Source organism: Podarcis melisellensis, assembly GCF_964234715.1.
Source record: "Podarcis melisellensis genome assembly, chromosome: 6".
Classification (NCBI taxonomy): Eukaryota; Metazoa; Chordata; class Lepidosauria; order Squamata; family Lacertidae; genus Podarcis; species Podarcis melisellensis.
The window spans coordinates 90,707,968-90,724,703 of NC_138538.1; the positions used below are offsets into that span (position 1 = coordinate 90,707,968).

At 47.5% G+C, this 16,736-nt stretch overlaps 1 protein-coding gene across 3 annotated transcripts in view; it reads right to left on the reverse strand.

The window, feature by feature from the left end:
- Positions 1–16,736, reverse strand: part of CACNA1E (calcium voltage-gated channel subunit alpha1 E) — a 505,628-nt gene that overhangs the window by 375,714 nt on the left and 113,178 nt on the right. For all 3 annotated transcript variants that reach the window (XM_081914516.1, XM_081914515.1, XM_081914517.1), the window contains exon 2: positions 12,934–13,408. In XM_081914516.1, coding sequence (XP_081770642.1) covers positions 12,934–13,385 — 452 coding nt within the window. In that variant the 5' untranslated portion in view covers positions 13,386–13,408. The remainder of the gene's footprint in view (positions 1–12,933; positions 13,409–16,736) is intronic.

The following is a 16,736-nucleotide window of genomic DNA, read 5'->3' on the forward strand; positions in this document are numbered from 1 at the left end:
GTTTGTCACTCACATACCACAATATCCCTCCCCCCCCCATGTACCAAATATGGCGACCAAAGCTGACTTTCTGAATATTTGGTGGGCCTGCTATGTCTGCCTGGTGAGTCACGATCATGTCAGTGGATCACAAGTTCTTCACTTCTGCATTTTCCATGCCATAGAGATGCACAGATGGATCTCACATCCAACCAAAACCGATGCTCCTGATCAGGCAGCAAAGACAGTTGATAGATCTCATTAGTATCAAACAGGACGACAGGGTGTTAATTAGAGAAACAGCCACTGTAGGTATTAAGCTGCATATCAATGAGTGACCCCCTTTCCTCTGTCTTCTACCTGCCAATTATTTATTAATTTGAGACATGGACACACACACACACACACACCCCTGGCTCACGGCCAGTAATAAGGCACTGATCTTGCTCGTAAAGCTTGCTCAATTCCATTTCATATCTACCTTGTGCCCAAAGTCACATTGCACTTTTTCTAGTGCCAAAGGGTAAGGAGAGGCTTAAACTTGGGAAGTAAAACCATACCAATTACGTATATAAATATAATGAGCTTGAAAGAGGAAGACGAGCAACTCAATTTGCTTTTCACTGAGGTCCACTTCACATATTAAAGGTAAAGGTAAAGGTAGCCCTGACTGTTAAGTCCAGTCGCGGACGACTCTGGAGTTGCGGCGCTCATCTTGCTCTATAAGCCAAGGGAGCCGGCCTTTGTCTGCAGACAGCTTCCAGGTCATGTGGCCAGCATGACTAATGGCGAACTAGAGCGGGGAACGGTAACACAGTTTACCTTCCCACCGGAGTGGTACCTATTTATCTACTTGCACTTTGATGTGCTTTTGAACTGCTGGGTGGGCAGGAGCAGGGACCAAGCAACGGGAGCTCACCCCATCGTGGGGATTCGAACCGCCGACCTTCTGATCGGCAAGCCCTAGGCTCTGCGATTTAGACCAAAGCACCACCCACATCCCAGAGGCAAACCTGAATTTGCCCCAAGTACTATATATGGTATTTATGTTACAGATAGTGTGGAGCTACAGCCAGTTCTTGTCTGTGTCTGCAAACCTGTATCTGGTGCACTTTTTCTATTTAGCTATACACCTAAAACCTATAATGTTTTAAGAGGCCCTCAAGGCTTTATGAAGAAAGACACCCCCCAAAAAAAATGTGTTACAGAAGCACCACCACGGCTATGGGATCAGTCTTGATCTGCAAGCAGCCACACAACCAGACGCCAAACGAGGCGGAAGGAAGAAATGAGATTTCCACTATAGCTGGAGTGGGGTAAACTGCTGCTCTCCACCCTCCAGCTCCTTGATGTCTTTTTGCCATTAAATCTTGATGCAAAGCAAGATCTCCAGGATTTGATATGGGGCAACTGGGACCTTCTGTGTGCAGAGAGCTCTATCACAGAGCAGTAGCCCTTTCCCATTGGCCAAGAGCACAGTTATCAGTATGTGAATTGCAGGTCTCCAACGCAAAGATAAAGCCAGCATGGCAGGAGCTTTTCCCAGCTCTTCCTGAAGCCCAATCCTGGCTGGGCTAAGAGGCACAGTGCCAATTCACCTCCTAGTACAATAATTGCAATATAAGGAGCTGCTACTATCACATAGTAACATCCAAATATTAAGGTATTCAGAAACTGAATGATTCAACCCACACTCAAAAAGTACTGGTTTAAACATTTTTGGTACAATAACTAGAATTATGGAGATTTTTGCACTTCCATCCTCCCAAAGTCTTTGTGGGGGCTCTCTACATGACTTAACAGCCCTCAAGTAAAGGATGACACCAGGACAAGGAGGAATATTAAAAACATTTAGCCCTTCTATCACTCCAGATGGTGACAGCAGTCACAAAATCAAAAGACGCCTGATTCTTGGGAGAAAAATGATGACAAACCTAGACTTAAAAAGCAGACATCTTAAAAAGCAGAGAGATCACCTTGCCAACAAAGGTCTGTATAGTTAAAGCTATGGCTTTCCCAGTAGTGATGTATGGAAATGAGAGCTGGACCATAAAGAAGGCTGATCGCCGAAGAATTGATGCTTTTGAATTATGGTGCTGGAGGAGACTCTTGAGAGTCCCATGGACTGCAAGAAGATCAAACCTATCCATTCTGAAGGAAATCAGCCCTGAGTGCTCACCGGAAGGACAGATCCTGAAGCTGAGACTCCAATACCTTGGCCACCTCATGAGATGAGAAGACTCCTTGAAAAGACCCTGATGTTGGGAAAGATGGAGGGAACAAGGAGAAGGGGATGACAGAGGACAAGATGGTTGGACAGTGTTCTCGAAGCTACCAGCATGAGTTTGACCAAACTGCGGGAGGCAGTGGAAGACAGGAGTGGAGTGCCTGGAGTGCTCTGGTCCAGGGGGTCACGAAGAGTCGGACAAGACTAAACGACTAAACATTGTTTGCAACTCTTAGAAAACAGGACTTTACTAACCTGGTCAGAAAGGCCCGGATTAAACAATTTTTGGTGGGGAAGGGATAAAACAACCTGCAGCAATTAAGTAAAACACGTGAATTCCCAAAAAACTAGAGATGGGAATTTGATCATGAGAATTACACGCCCTCCAGCCATGTCCTTTGCAAAGTGCAGCCACAGAAGAATTTGAGGGGAGCAGTGTTCCAGGTTACCTTCTTGGCAAAGCCCAACCCTGCACCCTGTGTGAACTGACTGCACACTCCATCATGCCACTAGATTTCTTTGCAATCTGCAAGGAATTCAAGGCAGGTGCAGGGAGGCATCTTGGCAGGCACTGATATGTGAAAAGTGTTCCTCCCCAACCTCTGCCTTACACCTTCAGTTGCTAGATCTGTCAAATGCTAATCAACATTGCAGGCCAACCAGCCAATGCCGACAAGTAGCACCAGTCAAAATATTGACATAGTGAAATCAAACATCGGTGGGCATTTTAAAAAAACAGAGATCCGGTGTTTGGATAATATTTGAGCCTCCAGAAAATGGCTGGAGAACACTCAACTTCAAAACGTGCAGTGAAAAATTTCCAGACCTTTTGCTTTGCAGGGAGGAATTAAGTCAGCTCTACAATTGACACTTTGGCCAAGCCCATTCCCTGACAGCTGATCTCTATCATTTGATGGTGTCTTGAATCCAGCACAAGACCAAGCAGCTGAGGTGGCAAAGGAGCAGGACTGTTATACTGCCACTTGAAAAGGAAGCCTTGGGGGCCAGTCTCATTTACTCCAAAATGAAGCAAGGCCCTGAATGTGGGATGTGTGAATGTTTATTGATTGGGACGTGACCTGCTAATTGCTTTACGATCGCCAATTAGCCTTTTACAGCGGTCCGGCACGCTTCCTCACAAGCTGCGGCAATTCTGCTCCGTCCAGTCACGCCTTGCAGAGTAAACACAGCGGTAAAAACTGTCGCCTAGCTTCAGATAAACACAGCAAGCACTTGTGTCCATTAAACAGTTCTTTATTGCAACATTTCAGCAAAACAATCCTGGGCTTCTTTCAGCCATAGCAAAAATGCGTCCTTCTCCCTCAAAGACACAGAGAAAAGTACAAGCTCCTCCCAGCTTCGAAAACTGACGTCAGAATGTGACGCACTACTCAGAACAACTTAACCAGTTAAGTTCTGAACTCTAACACCCCCTCTTGCGTCGCGTTCTGACAAGACCTGTGGAACATCCTCAGCAAAACTCTGTGAGATCAATCCCTTCCCCAATGCCTTGCACCCTCTCCTGGCGTTCCTGTTAGGCAACTGTGGAACAACCTCACAACTCTCAGAATCGCACTGTGCGAAACTTACCCACGCACCTGTGGCCTGGTACCTCTCAGGTGGAATACCCTTCGTTGTGCGACTGGACCGCCTGGGTACAAACTCAGGGGTTTCCTCTGACTTACTGTGGTCAGCAGGTGTGTCCTCTGCATCACGGGATTCCCCCTCTGACTTAAAGTGTCTTCGAATCCTCTCCATTACACTCACAGGGGAACTAGGCTCACTCTTGGGCTCTCTTTTAACAACTTGTGGAGATGCCCCATCCTGCTCTTGCTCCTGACCTTGGTCAGCGACCTGGTCATCATCAGCAGACTCAGCCTCTCCTTCCTCCTCATCTGAACCTTCCTGTTCTGCATCAGAAAGACATTCTGAAAGAACATCACGCTTTGCAGGAATCTTTGGCCTTTCATCCTGCTCAAAGAACTCAGCGTGTTTACTGATCAGCAACTTACTCTGATCACCTGATGGGTATGCAAATCTCCATGCACAAGCTGCTGGCTCATACCCACAGAAGATCATTTTCTGGAACTTGGATCCATCTGGCCCTCGCAAAGCCTTAGGCACCGGCACAGATGCAGGTGATCCAAACGTGCGCAGAAAGTGAATCTGGGGTTTCCTGCCATGTAACATGAAGTAAGGTGTGTCACCTACCAGTGAATTGTAGGTACGATTCCAGGTGAAGCACACATACCTGACTGCCTCCAACCAAAACCTTGGAGGTAACCCAGCATCTGTCAGCATCACCTGTGCAGCCTTAACCAGAGCTTCACTCCTAAGCTCTGCCACCCCCCTCTGCTGGGGAAAAGTAACTGTGTGATGTATCCCTTTCTTGTGAAAGAACCTCTGCAAAGCAGAACCAGTAAACTTAGCGTGTCTGTCACTGGTGACCGCTTGCACTCTGGTGGAGAACCTTAGTTCCACCGCTTCAATCCAGCTTTTGATCAGCTGTGCTGCATCCTCCCTGGACTTGAGACCGTGAGTCCAGGTGTTCTGCGAAAAACTGTCCTGTATCGTTAGCAGAAACTTGGCCCCTCCCAGACTAGGTTCCTCTACGGGACCAAACAGATCTATGTGGACAAGATCAAAAGGTTTAGTGGTTACCCTCTCCACCTTTGGGTAACTGCACCCTCTTACCTTTGCCTGTCTGCAAGTGTCACAATTTATGGCACTTCCACAATCTTTAATCTTACACCCTTTGGCAACCTCAGGTAGTACCTGCAGTTCTTCTAGAGAACCATGAATTGTCCTCTGGTGCCATACACAAGCACATGTAACATGAGCGGGAATTGTAGCACGCAGGGCTTGTGCCTTCTCAACCTTCCCCTCACCCCCAAGAGACGTTTTAAGAATGAAAAGATCATTCTGACCCTTTCTGACTTCGACAAGCTGCCTCCCTTTCTTGGAGATTTTGCAGATGTCGTTCTGGAAACAAACCGTAAACCCCCTTTTTAACAAATAAGGCACAGACAAAAGACAGTGAGGCATCTCTGGGATGGTGCACACTTCGACCTCCTCCTGCAAAACAAAAAGGAATATTGTAGCAAAGTTAGATACATTCCTTTTTTGTCCATTTGCAAATAAAACAGTTTGTCCAGCTGGAACTGCCCTGCAATTCCACATCTTAACTGCAGGGGTCTCTGGAACCATGTTGCGGTTAGCTGCTGAGTCAATCACAAAGCAAAGCTCAGAGTTTCTCACACAGCTGTTCTCAAACAAAGCCATACTGGCAGTCAGTTGATAAGCCTCCTCCTGTTTGCCACGTTCAGCTCCACGCCTGCCTGCCTTTCCAGGCTGGTTGCGATGGAAACCCGGCTGGTTCCCCTGGGAAGTGACTTTGGCAACATCCTGCTTCGATTCTCTGCTCCGGTGGGGGCAATTGCGACGCAGACGTTCAACTCCAGTGGAAAAACACTGCCCGGGGCTCCTTTCTGCTGGCCTGGCCCTCCTTCTTCCGGAAAAGCGCCTCATGCCAGCCCCGCCCCCTCTGAAACGGCCTTCCACTCCAGAACTCACAGTGGAAAACTCTTTAAACTTGCCTTTGGAATTCTTCGCTCCCCCTGACCTGCTCAACAGCGCTCCTTGAGGCTGATTCATCGGGAAACAGAGCTGCTTCACCAGCTTCTCCAGGGCTCTGGCCTCCTGCTGAAGTTTCACACAAACTTTTCAGCACATCCCAGGCAGCCCTTGCTGACTTTACGCCCTCCAGATGGGGTTTCAGCGATGCATGTATGCATGCCTTCAGCATATCAAGCTCTCTTTGCATTCTCTGCTGGCTATCTTCAGCCAACGCAGCCTCAAAGCCTGCAATGTCTTGCGTAGGGGTTACTGGTTCCCTCTGGCTTACTTCCCAAAGCCCTGTGACCAGGAACCAACCCCTTACTCTTTTGCTCCAGGTTGCCCAACTTGTTAAAGTTAGCTTTTCCAAGGGGATGTCCTCAAGGACCTGGCGGTCTGCCATTCTCTTCCGTTCTCCCAAAGGGGCCCCCAAGCTGTAGTCACGTAGCACCAGCTCTTCCTTGCCTCTTTGAAGCAGGCAAACAACACAGAACGCAGCCTCCGTCTCCGGCCAGCTTCTCTGCCTTAGAACGCAGACTTCAAAGCATTCCGGCAGCTCCAGCGACAGCTTTACGAGCGATTTATGACGTCACCCATAACCTGTGAATGTTTCTTGATTGGGACGTGACCTGCTAATTGCTTTACGATCGCCAATTAGCCATTTACAGCGGTCCGGCACGCTTCCTCACAAGCTGCGGCAATTCTGCTCCGTCCAGTCACGCCTTGCAGAGTAAACATAGCGGTAAAAACTGTCGCCTAGCTTCAGATAAACACAGCAAGCACTTGTGTCCATTAAACAGTTCTTTATTGCGACATTTCAGCAAAACAATCCTGGGCTTCTTTCAGCCATAGCAAAAATGTGTCCTTCTCCCTCAAAGACACAGAGAAAAGTACAAGCTCCTCCCAGCTTCGAAAACTGACGTCAGAATGTGACGCACTACTCAGAACAACTTAACCAGTTAAGTTCTGAACTCTAACACAAGAGCAGTCAAGTACAACATTCCTAAAGTGAACATGTTTACACATGGGGAGGGATGTTTGTCCAGCCAGCAGATATACTTCCCGTTTCCTTCTGGGCTGGGACAGACTTCCTCTGCATGTGACTGGAGGTGGGTGTGGCCTCACCTGTGCAGGTAATGACAAAAGCACAGGGCAGGGCAGCCATCTCTCTCTCTTTAACCACATACATTGAAGAAACAACATCTACTAAGCCAAAGATGCCCTCTTGGCTTTCAGCTTCCAGCCAAGAGAGGACAAAGGGACTGTCTTCTTAAGAGATAGATTCCAAGTGTATGTTACTTCATTAAGCTAAGTCTGCCTTCTGGGATCTGATTGTGAACAGAATGTGAGTAAACTCTTTTTTATACTTTTGTAAAAGACTGTGTCATCTCTTGTATTTTATGAGGGAATAAGGGAAAATTACCAGAATAGTTATTATAGAGGCTTTAGAGAGCCTGAGCAAACGCATCCGTTGCAAAGTTTAAAATAAGGGGAATGTTACTCTGCTGAAATTGTGGAACTTGTTAACACAAGTTGGATAAGGATATAATCAGACAATATATCCTCTTGTGCATCCCTGAACATTCCCACACTGACAACTTCAGTCTTCCCTTACCTACCTGCCTGCCTGCCTTGTTATATCCAGTTGGGGCAGCTCTGCCTGGCATGAAGGCCCACTGAGTCATTTTGGACTCACAGCTGTCCATGAAAGCACAGGTCAATTCTGTGTCCAGGGCAGTTGTACCAGCTGCATCTGGTACACAGGCTGAGACCCAACCTGCCCGCAGACTGTCTCGCCAGAGTGGTGCATGCTCTGGTTCTCTCCCACTTGGACTACTGCAATGCACTCTACGTGGAGCTACCTTTGAAGGTGACCTGAAAACTGCAATTAATGCAGAATGCGGCAGCTGGACTGGTGACTGGGAGTGGCCCCCGGGACCACATAACACCGGTCCTGAGAGATCTGCATTGGCGTGAAGTACATTTCTGAGCACAATTCAAAGTGTTGGTGCTGACCCTTAAATCCCTAAATGGCCTCAGCCCAGTATACCTGAAGGAGCATCTCCACCCCCACTCCATTGTTCAGCACTGAGGTCCAACACCTTCTGGCGGTTCCCTCACTGCAAGAAGCAAAGTTACAGGGAACCAGACAGAGGGCCTTCTCGGCAGTGGCGCCCACCCCGTGGAACACTGTCCCATCAGATGTCAAGGAAATAAACAACTATCTGACTTTTAGAAGACTTCTGAAGGCAACCCTATATCGGGAAATTTGTAATGCCTAATGTTTTACCATTCTGTGTGTGTTGTTAACCGCCCAAAGTGGCTAGGGGAACCCAGCCAACTGGGTGGGGTATAAATAATAAGGTGTTGTTGATGCTGCTGCTGCTGCTGCTGTTGTTACGTCACTGGCTCTAGCATCACTGAGTGCCTTGTTAGAATTCCTGCTCCATGACTGCAGTCATGGGATTGTTGTCTTTCACATGAAGGTGTATGTTTTGTCTCCACAGAGTGGAAAGTGACGGAGACAGGATGTTTGTGTTACTGTGTTCTGCGAAGTGGGACTATTGTCCTTTGTTCTTTCTCTCTTTGCTGTCTGACGCTAGAGAGAGAGGGGGCCATCTTGCAGTGCTCCGTGTGTGCTTATATGTAAATAAAGTAGATTAGCCAAAATGCTGAGTTGCTGAGGTCTGTCACGCATGATGCGCAAACTCTGCGGATCCCTAAGTGTGCCGGCGTTGGTTGGTGTCACTGTGATGTTTGGGCTGAAGAAAGCTTTTGAAGCTCCTGAACAAAAGACCAGGAGGGAGAGAACATGCCAGTCGGGCATGTGTCTCTACCAGGGTCTCACTCGAGTGTAGGCTGAGCTCCCAGCATTCTGTCCTACCATTCCCAAGGTACACTAGCTGCCAGTGGGAGGAAATGCCCAATGAGAATTTTTGCCTGTGTCTTGCTCGGGAGAAGCAGCTGAGCTGCCCCATGAAAGGGGGGTCCTTTGGGGTTGAGGGCTGTGCTGAGGTCAACTGCAAAGCCCTGGAGGCCACGCGAAGCCACAAGGCTTCTGTCTAATATTAATGTGTGTGTATGTGTATATATTCACAACCCCTGTTTAAAAGAGTCACCACGGTCTCCAGGGGTTGAGAAATGCAAGTTCCCAGTTGCCTAGCAATGCTTGACGACGGGTGGGGTGGGGTGGGGGTGTTCAGGAGCAACTCTCTCTATTTGTTCTCCAGCACAATTAGGGAGTGGGGGCTCTTTCCCCCCTTCTGCTCAAGGCTTGACTTATTCCAGGCAAAGCTGCCATGGAGACTGTCTCTTGCTTGGCAGCGAACGTCAATGCAAGCAGACAGATTCCATGGCATCCTCGGAAAGGTTTCTCGAGAGAGGGAATCAATCCCACCAAAGCGTTTAGACCACGCCAATCCCACCTCCCAGAAAGCTGCCAAGTTGAGAATGGCACCCAACCCAACCCCGCCACCCCCTTCAGGTTATGGGAGGTCTGTGACCAGGATCCCTTGCGTGCCTTTTTACGATCAAAGACGATGCCAGGAGGGCGGCTATGCATCAGGATTGTGGCGCTGAGAGAGAAGGGCACTTACCCTTTTTCTACACACACCATTTTCCCAACTGAACTCCCTTCTACTAAAGCTGCTATATGCCCTGCAGGGAAAAACGAAACAGGGTTTATGGGTACTTGTATGTTTCCCCCTGCAGATCAAACAACAACTTTATTGAAGCGTAAACTTTGAGAAATCATTATATAGGGTGGAATTCAATGCCATGCTATAAGGAACATTTCAGCCCACCAGACAGTATGACACCCCCCTTCCCGCCCACCTGTATGCTGCTCTGGGGTTTCTCTTGACCCCCTCCTTGAGCCAATTTGGAAGGGGGGAAGATGGATTGAAGTCCTTGCACAGGCTTCTGCTGACAGAGCTTCTTAGGTGAATCCCAACTACAGCATATAATTATCAATTTATTAGCATGTAATATATCCTATGTATATTCTAGAACTATAGCAAACATCCTATATACGAATGGCAAACTCAATTCTCTGAATATGGATCCTTAGAGAAGCAAAATGGAATGCCATCCCCCCCACAGACAGGATATATTAATAGGCTTGGGCATGCCAAAAAGCTTGAGGTGCAATAAAATTTGGGAAAGCAAGTTCTAAGTTTGTGTAAACACTAAAGCAGCTCGATGAGGACTGTCCATGTTGGCCAACCATTGGAGGACAGGCAAAGGAGAAATGAGGGGACTGAAGAGCTGTGGCTGACTGGATTCCTGATCAGGAACATTTGGGGGGGGGGTGTAATACTCCTTCCCTCCCTTATGAAGCTGGCTGTGATGTCTCCAAAGTCTTCCAAGAGTTGAGTGCATTAGATTAAGGTTACCAGATTTTTTTCCAATGAATCCGGAGACACTTTTCAACTTCCTACTAAATAGATGGATTTTGTCAGGGAACTGATTTGTAAATCCAGGGACTGTCCCCAGGAAACGGGGACGTCTGGTAACCTTACGTTAGATCAGACCAGAACTCAAATCCATCCAGCCTGGGAAACGTTTTGCATTTTTTTTTTTTGTTTGTTTGTTTCAAAATGGAAGCATAGGGCACCAAAACATTCTATGCCCTGCCCTTGCAATGCAAAAAGTGGCAGATTCAATCCTTGGCATCTCCATGTAGAGCTAAGAAATCCCTGGAGAGCCCCTGCCAGTCTGTGCAGACAACATATACCAAGCTAGCTGGCCCAATGGTCGGATTCAGTAGAAGGCAGCTTCTGGCGCTCTTAGAAAGCTGTGGATAGAGCTTCAACTTCACCCTGAAGATGTTGTCCAGCTGCCATACTTTTGGCACAGCTTTCTTCGAGATCACTGACCCCAGGTTGAGTGCAGACAGGGAAGACTGGGTGGGGAGATGTGAACAAGAGTTGCATTTTGATGGGATGTCCACATTGGTCAGGCACTGAAACAAAGAAGTCCATAGAAGACGCCAAACGGTCAAACCTCCTGCGATGCTGCAGGTTATCATCTGAAAACAAGGAGTTGTCCTCCAGTGACTTCCTGCTCCCTCCAGCTTTGCTATCACCATTATTAAAATTTATTGCATGCTTTTCTACTCAAAATGCAAGGCATCACACAATAAATTCAAGTAAGTACACAGGAAGCTGCCTTAAACCAAGTCAGACCATTGGTTCATCCAGGTCACTATTATCAACACTGACTGCCACAGTCACTCCAGGTTTTGGGGCAGCCCTGCCTGAATTTGACCAGGAATGAACAGGGGATAATTTGCATGTAAGGCATGTGCTGTGCAAAAAGTAGAACTTAACAATCCAAAAACTAAATAAACATATTGTGACTCCGTAGCAACAGTAATATCAAGCAAAGCCAGGTGGCCCACGCTGGTGAAAAAACTCTCTCCCATACAAACAGTCAAGTTGGAATTACTGTATTTTTTGCTCCATAAGACGCACTTTTTTCTTCCTAAAAAGTAAGGGGAAATGTCTGTGCGTCTTATGGAGTGAATGCGTGGTCCCTGGAGCCGAATTGCCCAGGGGCAAAAAGCAGATCATGCCTTTTTTTTCTTCTTTTTTTGGAAAGAGGGAAGTGGGTGTTGGAACAAAGCCGCTGATCGTTTGCTGATCAGGGAGAGAGATAAGGGATGCTAGAGATAAAGGAAGCTGCCTGGGAGCGGGGAGGTAAAGACAGCAAACTTGCAAAGGGGGGAAACAGGAAGACTAAAGCAATAAGGAGTGAAATTAGAAGAAAAGGAGGAGCAAAAAACTGCACCAGCTAAGGAAAAGACACTAAGGCAAACAAGAGGGAAGAGAGTGTTGAAAGGAAGCAGCTGATTGGTGGGATCGGAAGAGAGATAAGGGACTTAGCAGAGGCTGCCTGGGAGCGGGGAGGTAAAAGCCCATGGATCCTCAGGATTTTTACATTGGGTCACCCCAAATTCACCATCAGATCACATAGCATGTCCATTGCTACAGCCTGCACCCAAAAAATTGCGCATCCACTGTTTCCTGGGGCTGCAATCGTGCAAAAATGTGGTTACAAAATATGGATCCACATGGATCCTCAGGATTTTTGCATTGGGTCACCCCAAATTCACCATCAGATCACATGTCTGTGGCCACAGCATGAACCACAAAAATCATACATCCACTGTTTCGTTCATAATATTTTTTTTTCTTGTTTTCCTTCTCTAAAAACTAGGTGCATCTTATGGTCAGGTGCATCTTATGGAGCAAAAAATATGGTAAATGGTGACATGGCCTCTTCCCCACACTCCCAGGCAGCACCAGTTCAGGTACTGGGAAGGACTGGGCAAGATGCCATCCAAAACAGGTTTGAAATCTGTATCATGATATCAGTTTCATAGTTTTTAACCTGGCAAAATATTGCGAATCATGAGGTGTATATGTACGTGCTATGCAAAAATCACAATGTGGGGGAAACCATGAAACCAGCCAACGTTTCTACGTAGCTCCATTCTCAGTTCAGACACTGTGATATAGAGTACTTTTTTCTAGAAAAAGAGGTGCCAGAACTCAACATGAACACCTCCCTTGTCCTCTTATAACGGCAATGATGCCCACCTGAGAAGTGCCAGAACTGAGTTCCAACGAGTTCAGGATGAAAAAAAAGCCCTGGTGAGATATTAAAATATCACAATATTTAGCTGGTGATATATCACGATGTAGAAAACCAGGTATCATCCAGCTCTAATGTAGTCATACCTTGGAAGCCGAACGCCTTGGCACCCATACGTTTTGGCTCCCAAACACCGCAAACCTGGAAGTGAGTGTTCTGGTTTGCAAATGTTCTTTGGAACCTAAACGTCTGGCGTGGTTTCCGCGGCTTCCGATTGGATGCAGGAGCTTCCTTCAGCCAATCAGAAGCCACGCCTTGGTTTCCAAACCTTTTGGAAGTCGAAGGGACTTCCAGAACGGATTCCGTTCGACTTCTGAGGTACGACTGTACTGAGAAGGCCCTGCTCCAAGCCACCACCAAATCTCACCTCTGGAAAGGAGGGAACTAAGAGCCCATTTCCCTGCCAATCTCAGAGGATGGGGAGGAACAGTCTGTGACCTCGGCCATGTACTTACTCCCACTCCTTTCGCCTCGCCTGTGGCGTGCTCTGCATCTTGTGGGCTTCGTGCGCCTTGATGATATCCCGCTGTTCAATCAGGCCCCCTCGCCGGCGCTTGATGACTTCTGGGCTCACGGGGATGAGTTGGCTCTGCCCCACATCCAATGTGCTGCCACCTTCCAACCCCAAGCTGGATTCCCTCTCCTGGGAGTGCAGTTCGTAGAGGCCGTCGAAGCTGGTGGTGCGCGAGACGAGCGTGTCCGTCAAGGTCTCCGGCTCCAGCAGGCTGCAGGACTGAGCGGGCTGCATCAAACCCAGCCGGTGCTTCCGCCATGCTTCTTCCTCTGGCAGGGCCAGCATGCACCTCTGCGAGTCGCTGTCCAGTTCAGGGCTGCCGCCGGAAGGGTAAGAGCCTGATTCGGGGAGCATGTGAGCGCTGAGAGAGCATGTGCCAAGGCTGAACATCATGGACGCCGCTGCAGAACATCACTCTAGGAACAAGGAACAGAAGGACAAGAAAAGTTACCAGCAGGATTCTTTCTGGGACCTGTTTTGAGCGGGGGGTGATTCAGGTTGCAGAACTCGAAGTGGACGCTGCCCTCTTTATAAATTGTGTCCCTCAAAAAATATCAACACAAAGCAGAAAAATAACCATGGATCAAGGCCCTGTCGGGTTGAAATGCCACAGTCATTACCCAGCAGCTCCAGCAGGGTCATATGAAATGTTCTATAGCCTGCAAGGGTTAGGAGAGGACATACATAGGTTAAGGCACACACACACTACACATGTAGTTGGGCACAGAATTTGTATCCCACGTCCCATGTTTTGCATGCAAAAGAGCTCAAGTTCAACCCCCTGGCATCTCGCCAGAGTAGTGCATGCTCTAGTTATCTCCCGTTTGGACTACTGCAATGTGCTCTACGTGGGGCTACCTTTGAAGGTGACTAGGAAACTACAAGTAATCCAGAAGGCAGCAGCTAGACTGATGACTGGAAGTGGCTGCCGAGACCATATAACACCGTTCCTGCAAGACCTACATTGGCTCCCAGTACATTTCTGCAAGTTTCAACTCAGAAAGCAGTATTCAGTCATCAGTAACATGCGTACCAAAAGGAATGATTGTGAAAATAAGAAATAGGGGCACAGGGCAGATTTTGTCCTTACTCAGCAAAATCTGCCCCTGCACCCACTGGGGCAAGCAAGAAGCATTATCAATGGAAATGTCGTATATTATCATTTATAGAGCAAGTTGCTTCCTCGTGGGACTATGTACGGCTCCTTCAAGTCAACAGCACCTGCAGCTTTTACTCCTCCAATTAGGTTATCTGGAGGAACGCTGTCTACCAAGAGGGAGGAAGAAACAGATTATGACACCAACCTCTTATCAGGGTTCAGTGAATTTGTGAAGGGACTATGTGGCCTGGACCACACCTTCTCCCCCCACCCCACCCCCAAAAACCCTCTGTACATTCCACTGTATGTTTTCTGTGCCTGATGAACGGAAGAATTTTCCAACTCTCGGAGAGAGGTGACCCAGTGAGTTCAATAGCCTTTTCTAACATGGATTTGGGGTGTGAGGGGGGAGAAAATGGATCTGTGGGAGCCGAACTGAATCTTATCAGATGTGTTTTTGTGCTTAAGTGAGTTTCAATTCAGCGGGCGAGATAGGAGTTTCGCAAGGCACAGCCACAGAACGACACTAGGCAAGGAAATTAATGTGTACACAATCCAATCCAAATATGGGTCAAGCAAAAGTGTGGATAAGCCCTAGTCTGGGTCCATTAAACATAGCTGGGCCCATTAAACATAGGTCCATTATCATCATCATCACTACCGTTAATAAGTCATAAGGTGATTAGCATGTCACCTTTCGATTATCAGAAATGACAACATTTAGTTGGGGGAGGCAAAGGATGGGGCCCCAGACCCCCTGGGTGTGTTCCACAGACCCCTAATTGTGAACCAATGATCTAGTCCAGCCCCTTGCAGTGCAGGAATATGCAGCTGGCCCATACGGGTATCGAACCTGCAACCAACAATCTAAGCAGTTGAGCTACCATTTCCCCCATTTCCTCCAAAGACAGCCCCAACACTGGTGGGGTCCTCTGTTGATGCAAAACCTTTATATATAAAAAATAGCACCCTACAATAAAGAGTTCCAGCACTGAACATATAAATTCAAGTTTGATGAAGTGGTCAGTTAAATCAGGTGACCTGGAACACAACTTTCCTAACATTTCCCAACGATAGTTGCTTACTCCCTTACTGGTGCCTCTCTGCTCACTGACACAAACGTTGAAAGGTGCAAGATGGTATCTCAAGCAGTAGGTGGTGCTGTACCTCAAGATACAAAACTCTCCCCTGTTACCTGCAGCGTTTGCTTTGGTTCTTCTGTACTGTGGGATCTCATTTCCCCCACCTGAGCACATTTGCAAGGACAACACTGTTAATGAGTCAGCAGGTTTTGGAATGAAGTGGGACAGAATGACTCTTTGTGGCATTTGAGCAGATTTTTAATGCAATGGAGTAAGGAGCAAGGAGCATGAATCTAGCAGGACTCCTCTGAGCAATAAGGCAGCTTTCCACCAAAGGAAGGCATGGAACTAAACCAGATCAGCCATAGGGTCCAACTAGCTCCTCTGCATGAAGACCAGAAGGCTCCTGGTTCAAGTCCCAGGTTGTGTCTGCAGGCGGGTGGAATGCAGTCCAGGAATTCCTTGGCAGACAACACAATACAGGAAAGGTTACTTAGAAGTTTGAGGGTGGCTGGTGCTACCATAGTCTGTTTCCCAAAGTGTAGAGATCGGCCGTACAGCCCCAAAGGCCTCACAACCTTTTTGGTAGAATGAAATGTCACCGCTCTCAGGAGCCTCATCAGCTAACTTGACATCCCTCCCCTGTTCATCTTTCAGACATCCAGTCTGCACAGTTTAGCATGTGGAATCAGGAGTCATTGTAAACAAGGGTGGCTCCAAACTTAACTCAAAAGCACAAGTGGAACAAAACCCAAAGGATAACGCTGATATGCCAGTCTCACTGTCACCACTTTTACTGTCTATTAGGTAATGTCTAGGGATGCTCTGCTGGTGAGGAAGGAATCTTATCGTACTGATGTCCCTTTGCTGCATCTTCATCATGAAAAAGCTCATTCAGAGGCCTCAGCCTCCCTTCTTCCCCAAAGCAACCATTGGGAGGACAGGGAGGAATGAGGGAGGTGGCCAACCCACAACTTGAGCAGTGCAGTTTTTAACTCCCCCTTAATCCTGCTGCATCACCAGCCACAAAACAGTACACTTCAGCACTGTGATGGTGGGGCATTGTGGTTTCAAGCATGGTTCCACAGGGCTAGCCAGGCCCCTCGTTTCATCTCTACAGAAAAAAATCAACAGACACAAAGATGACACCATCAATTGCAATATTCAAAAAAACTGCGGGGAGAGGGTGGCACAACACTTTGACCACCCAGGACACTCCGAAGAATGACAACCTTGCAAAGAAACTGCAATATGGAACTGCTGAATTTCAACAGATCAAGAAATTTGGTGCTATCACTTGTCAATTGAATTGGCACAACTGTTTATGTCAATTGACTTGCCTACTCCAGGATGTCTGCGTTATCAACAAGTGTTTTGCGAATTGCCCTTCTTAGCTCTATAATTCCTACTCCCTCTGTATTTTCTGCAATTCATTTCTCTTTGACCTCACCGTTTACAATTCCCATGCCCAAAAATAGCCACCATGCATACCTCTACAGTGGTACCTCGGGTTAAGAACTTAATTCATTCTGGAGGTCCGTTCTTAACCTGAAAATGTTATTA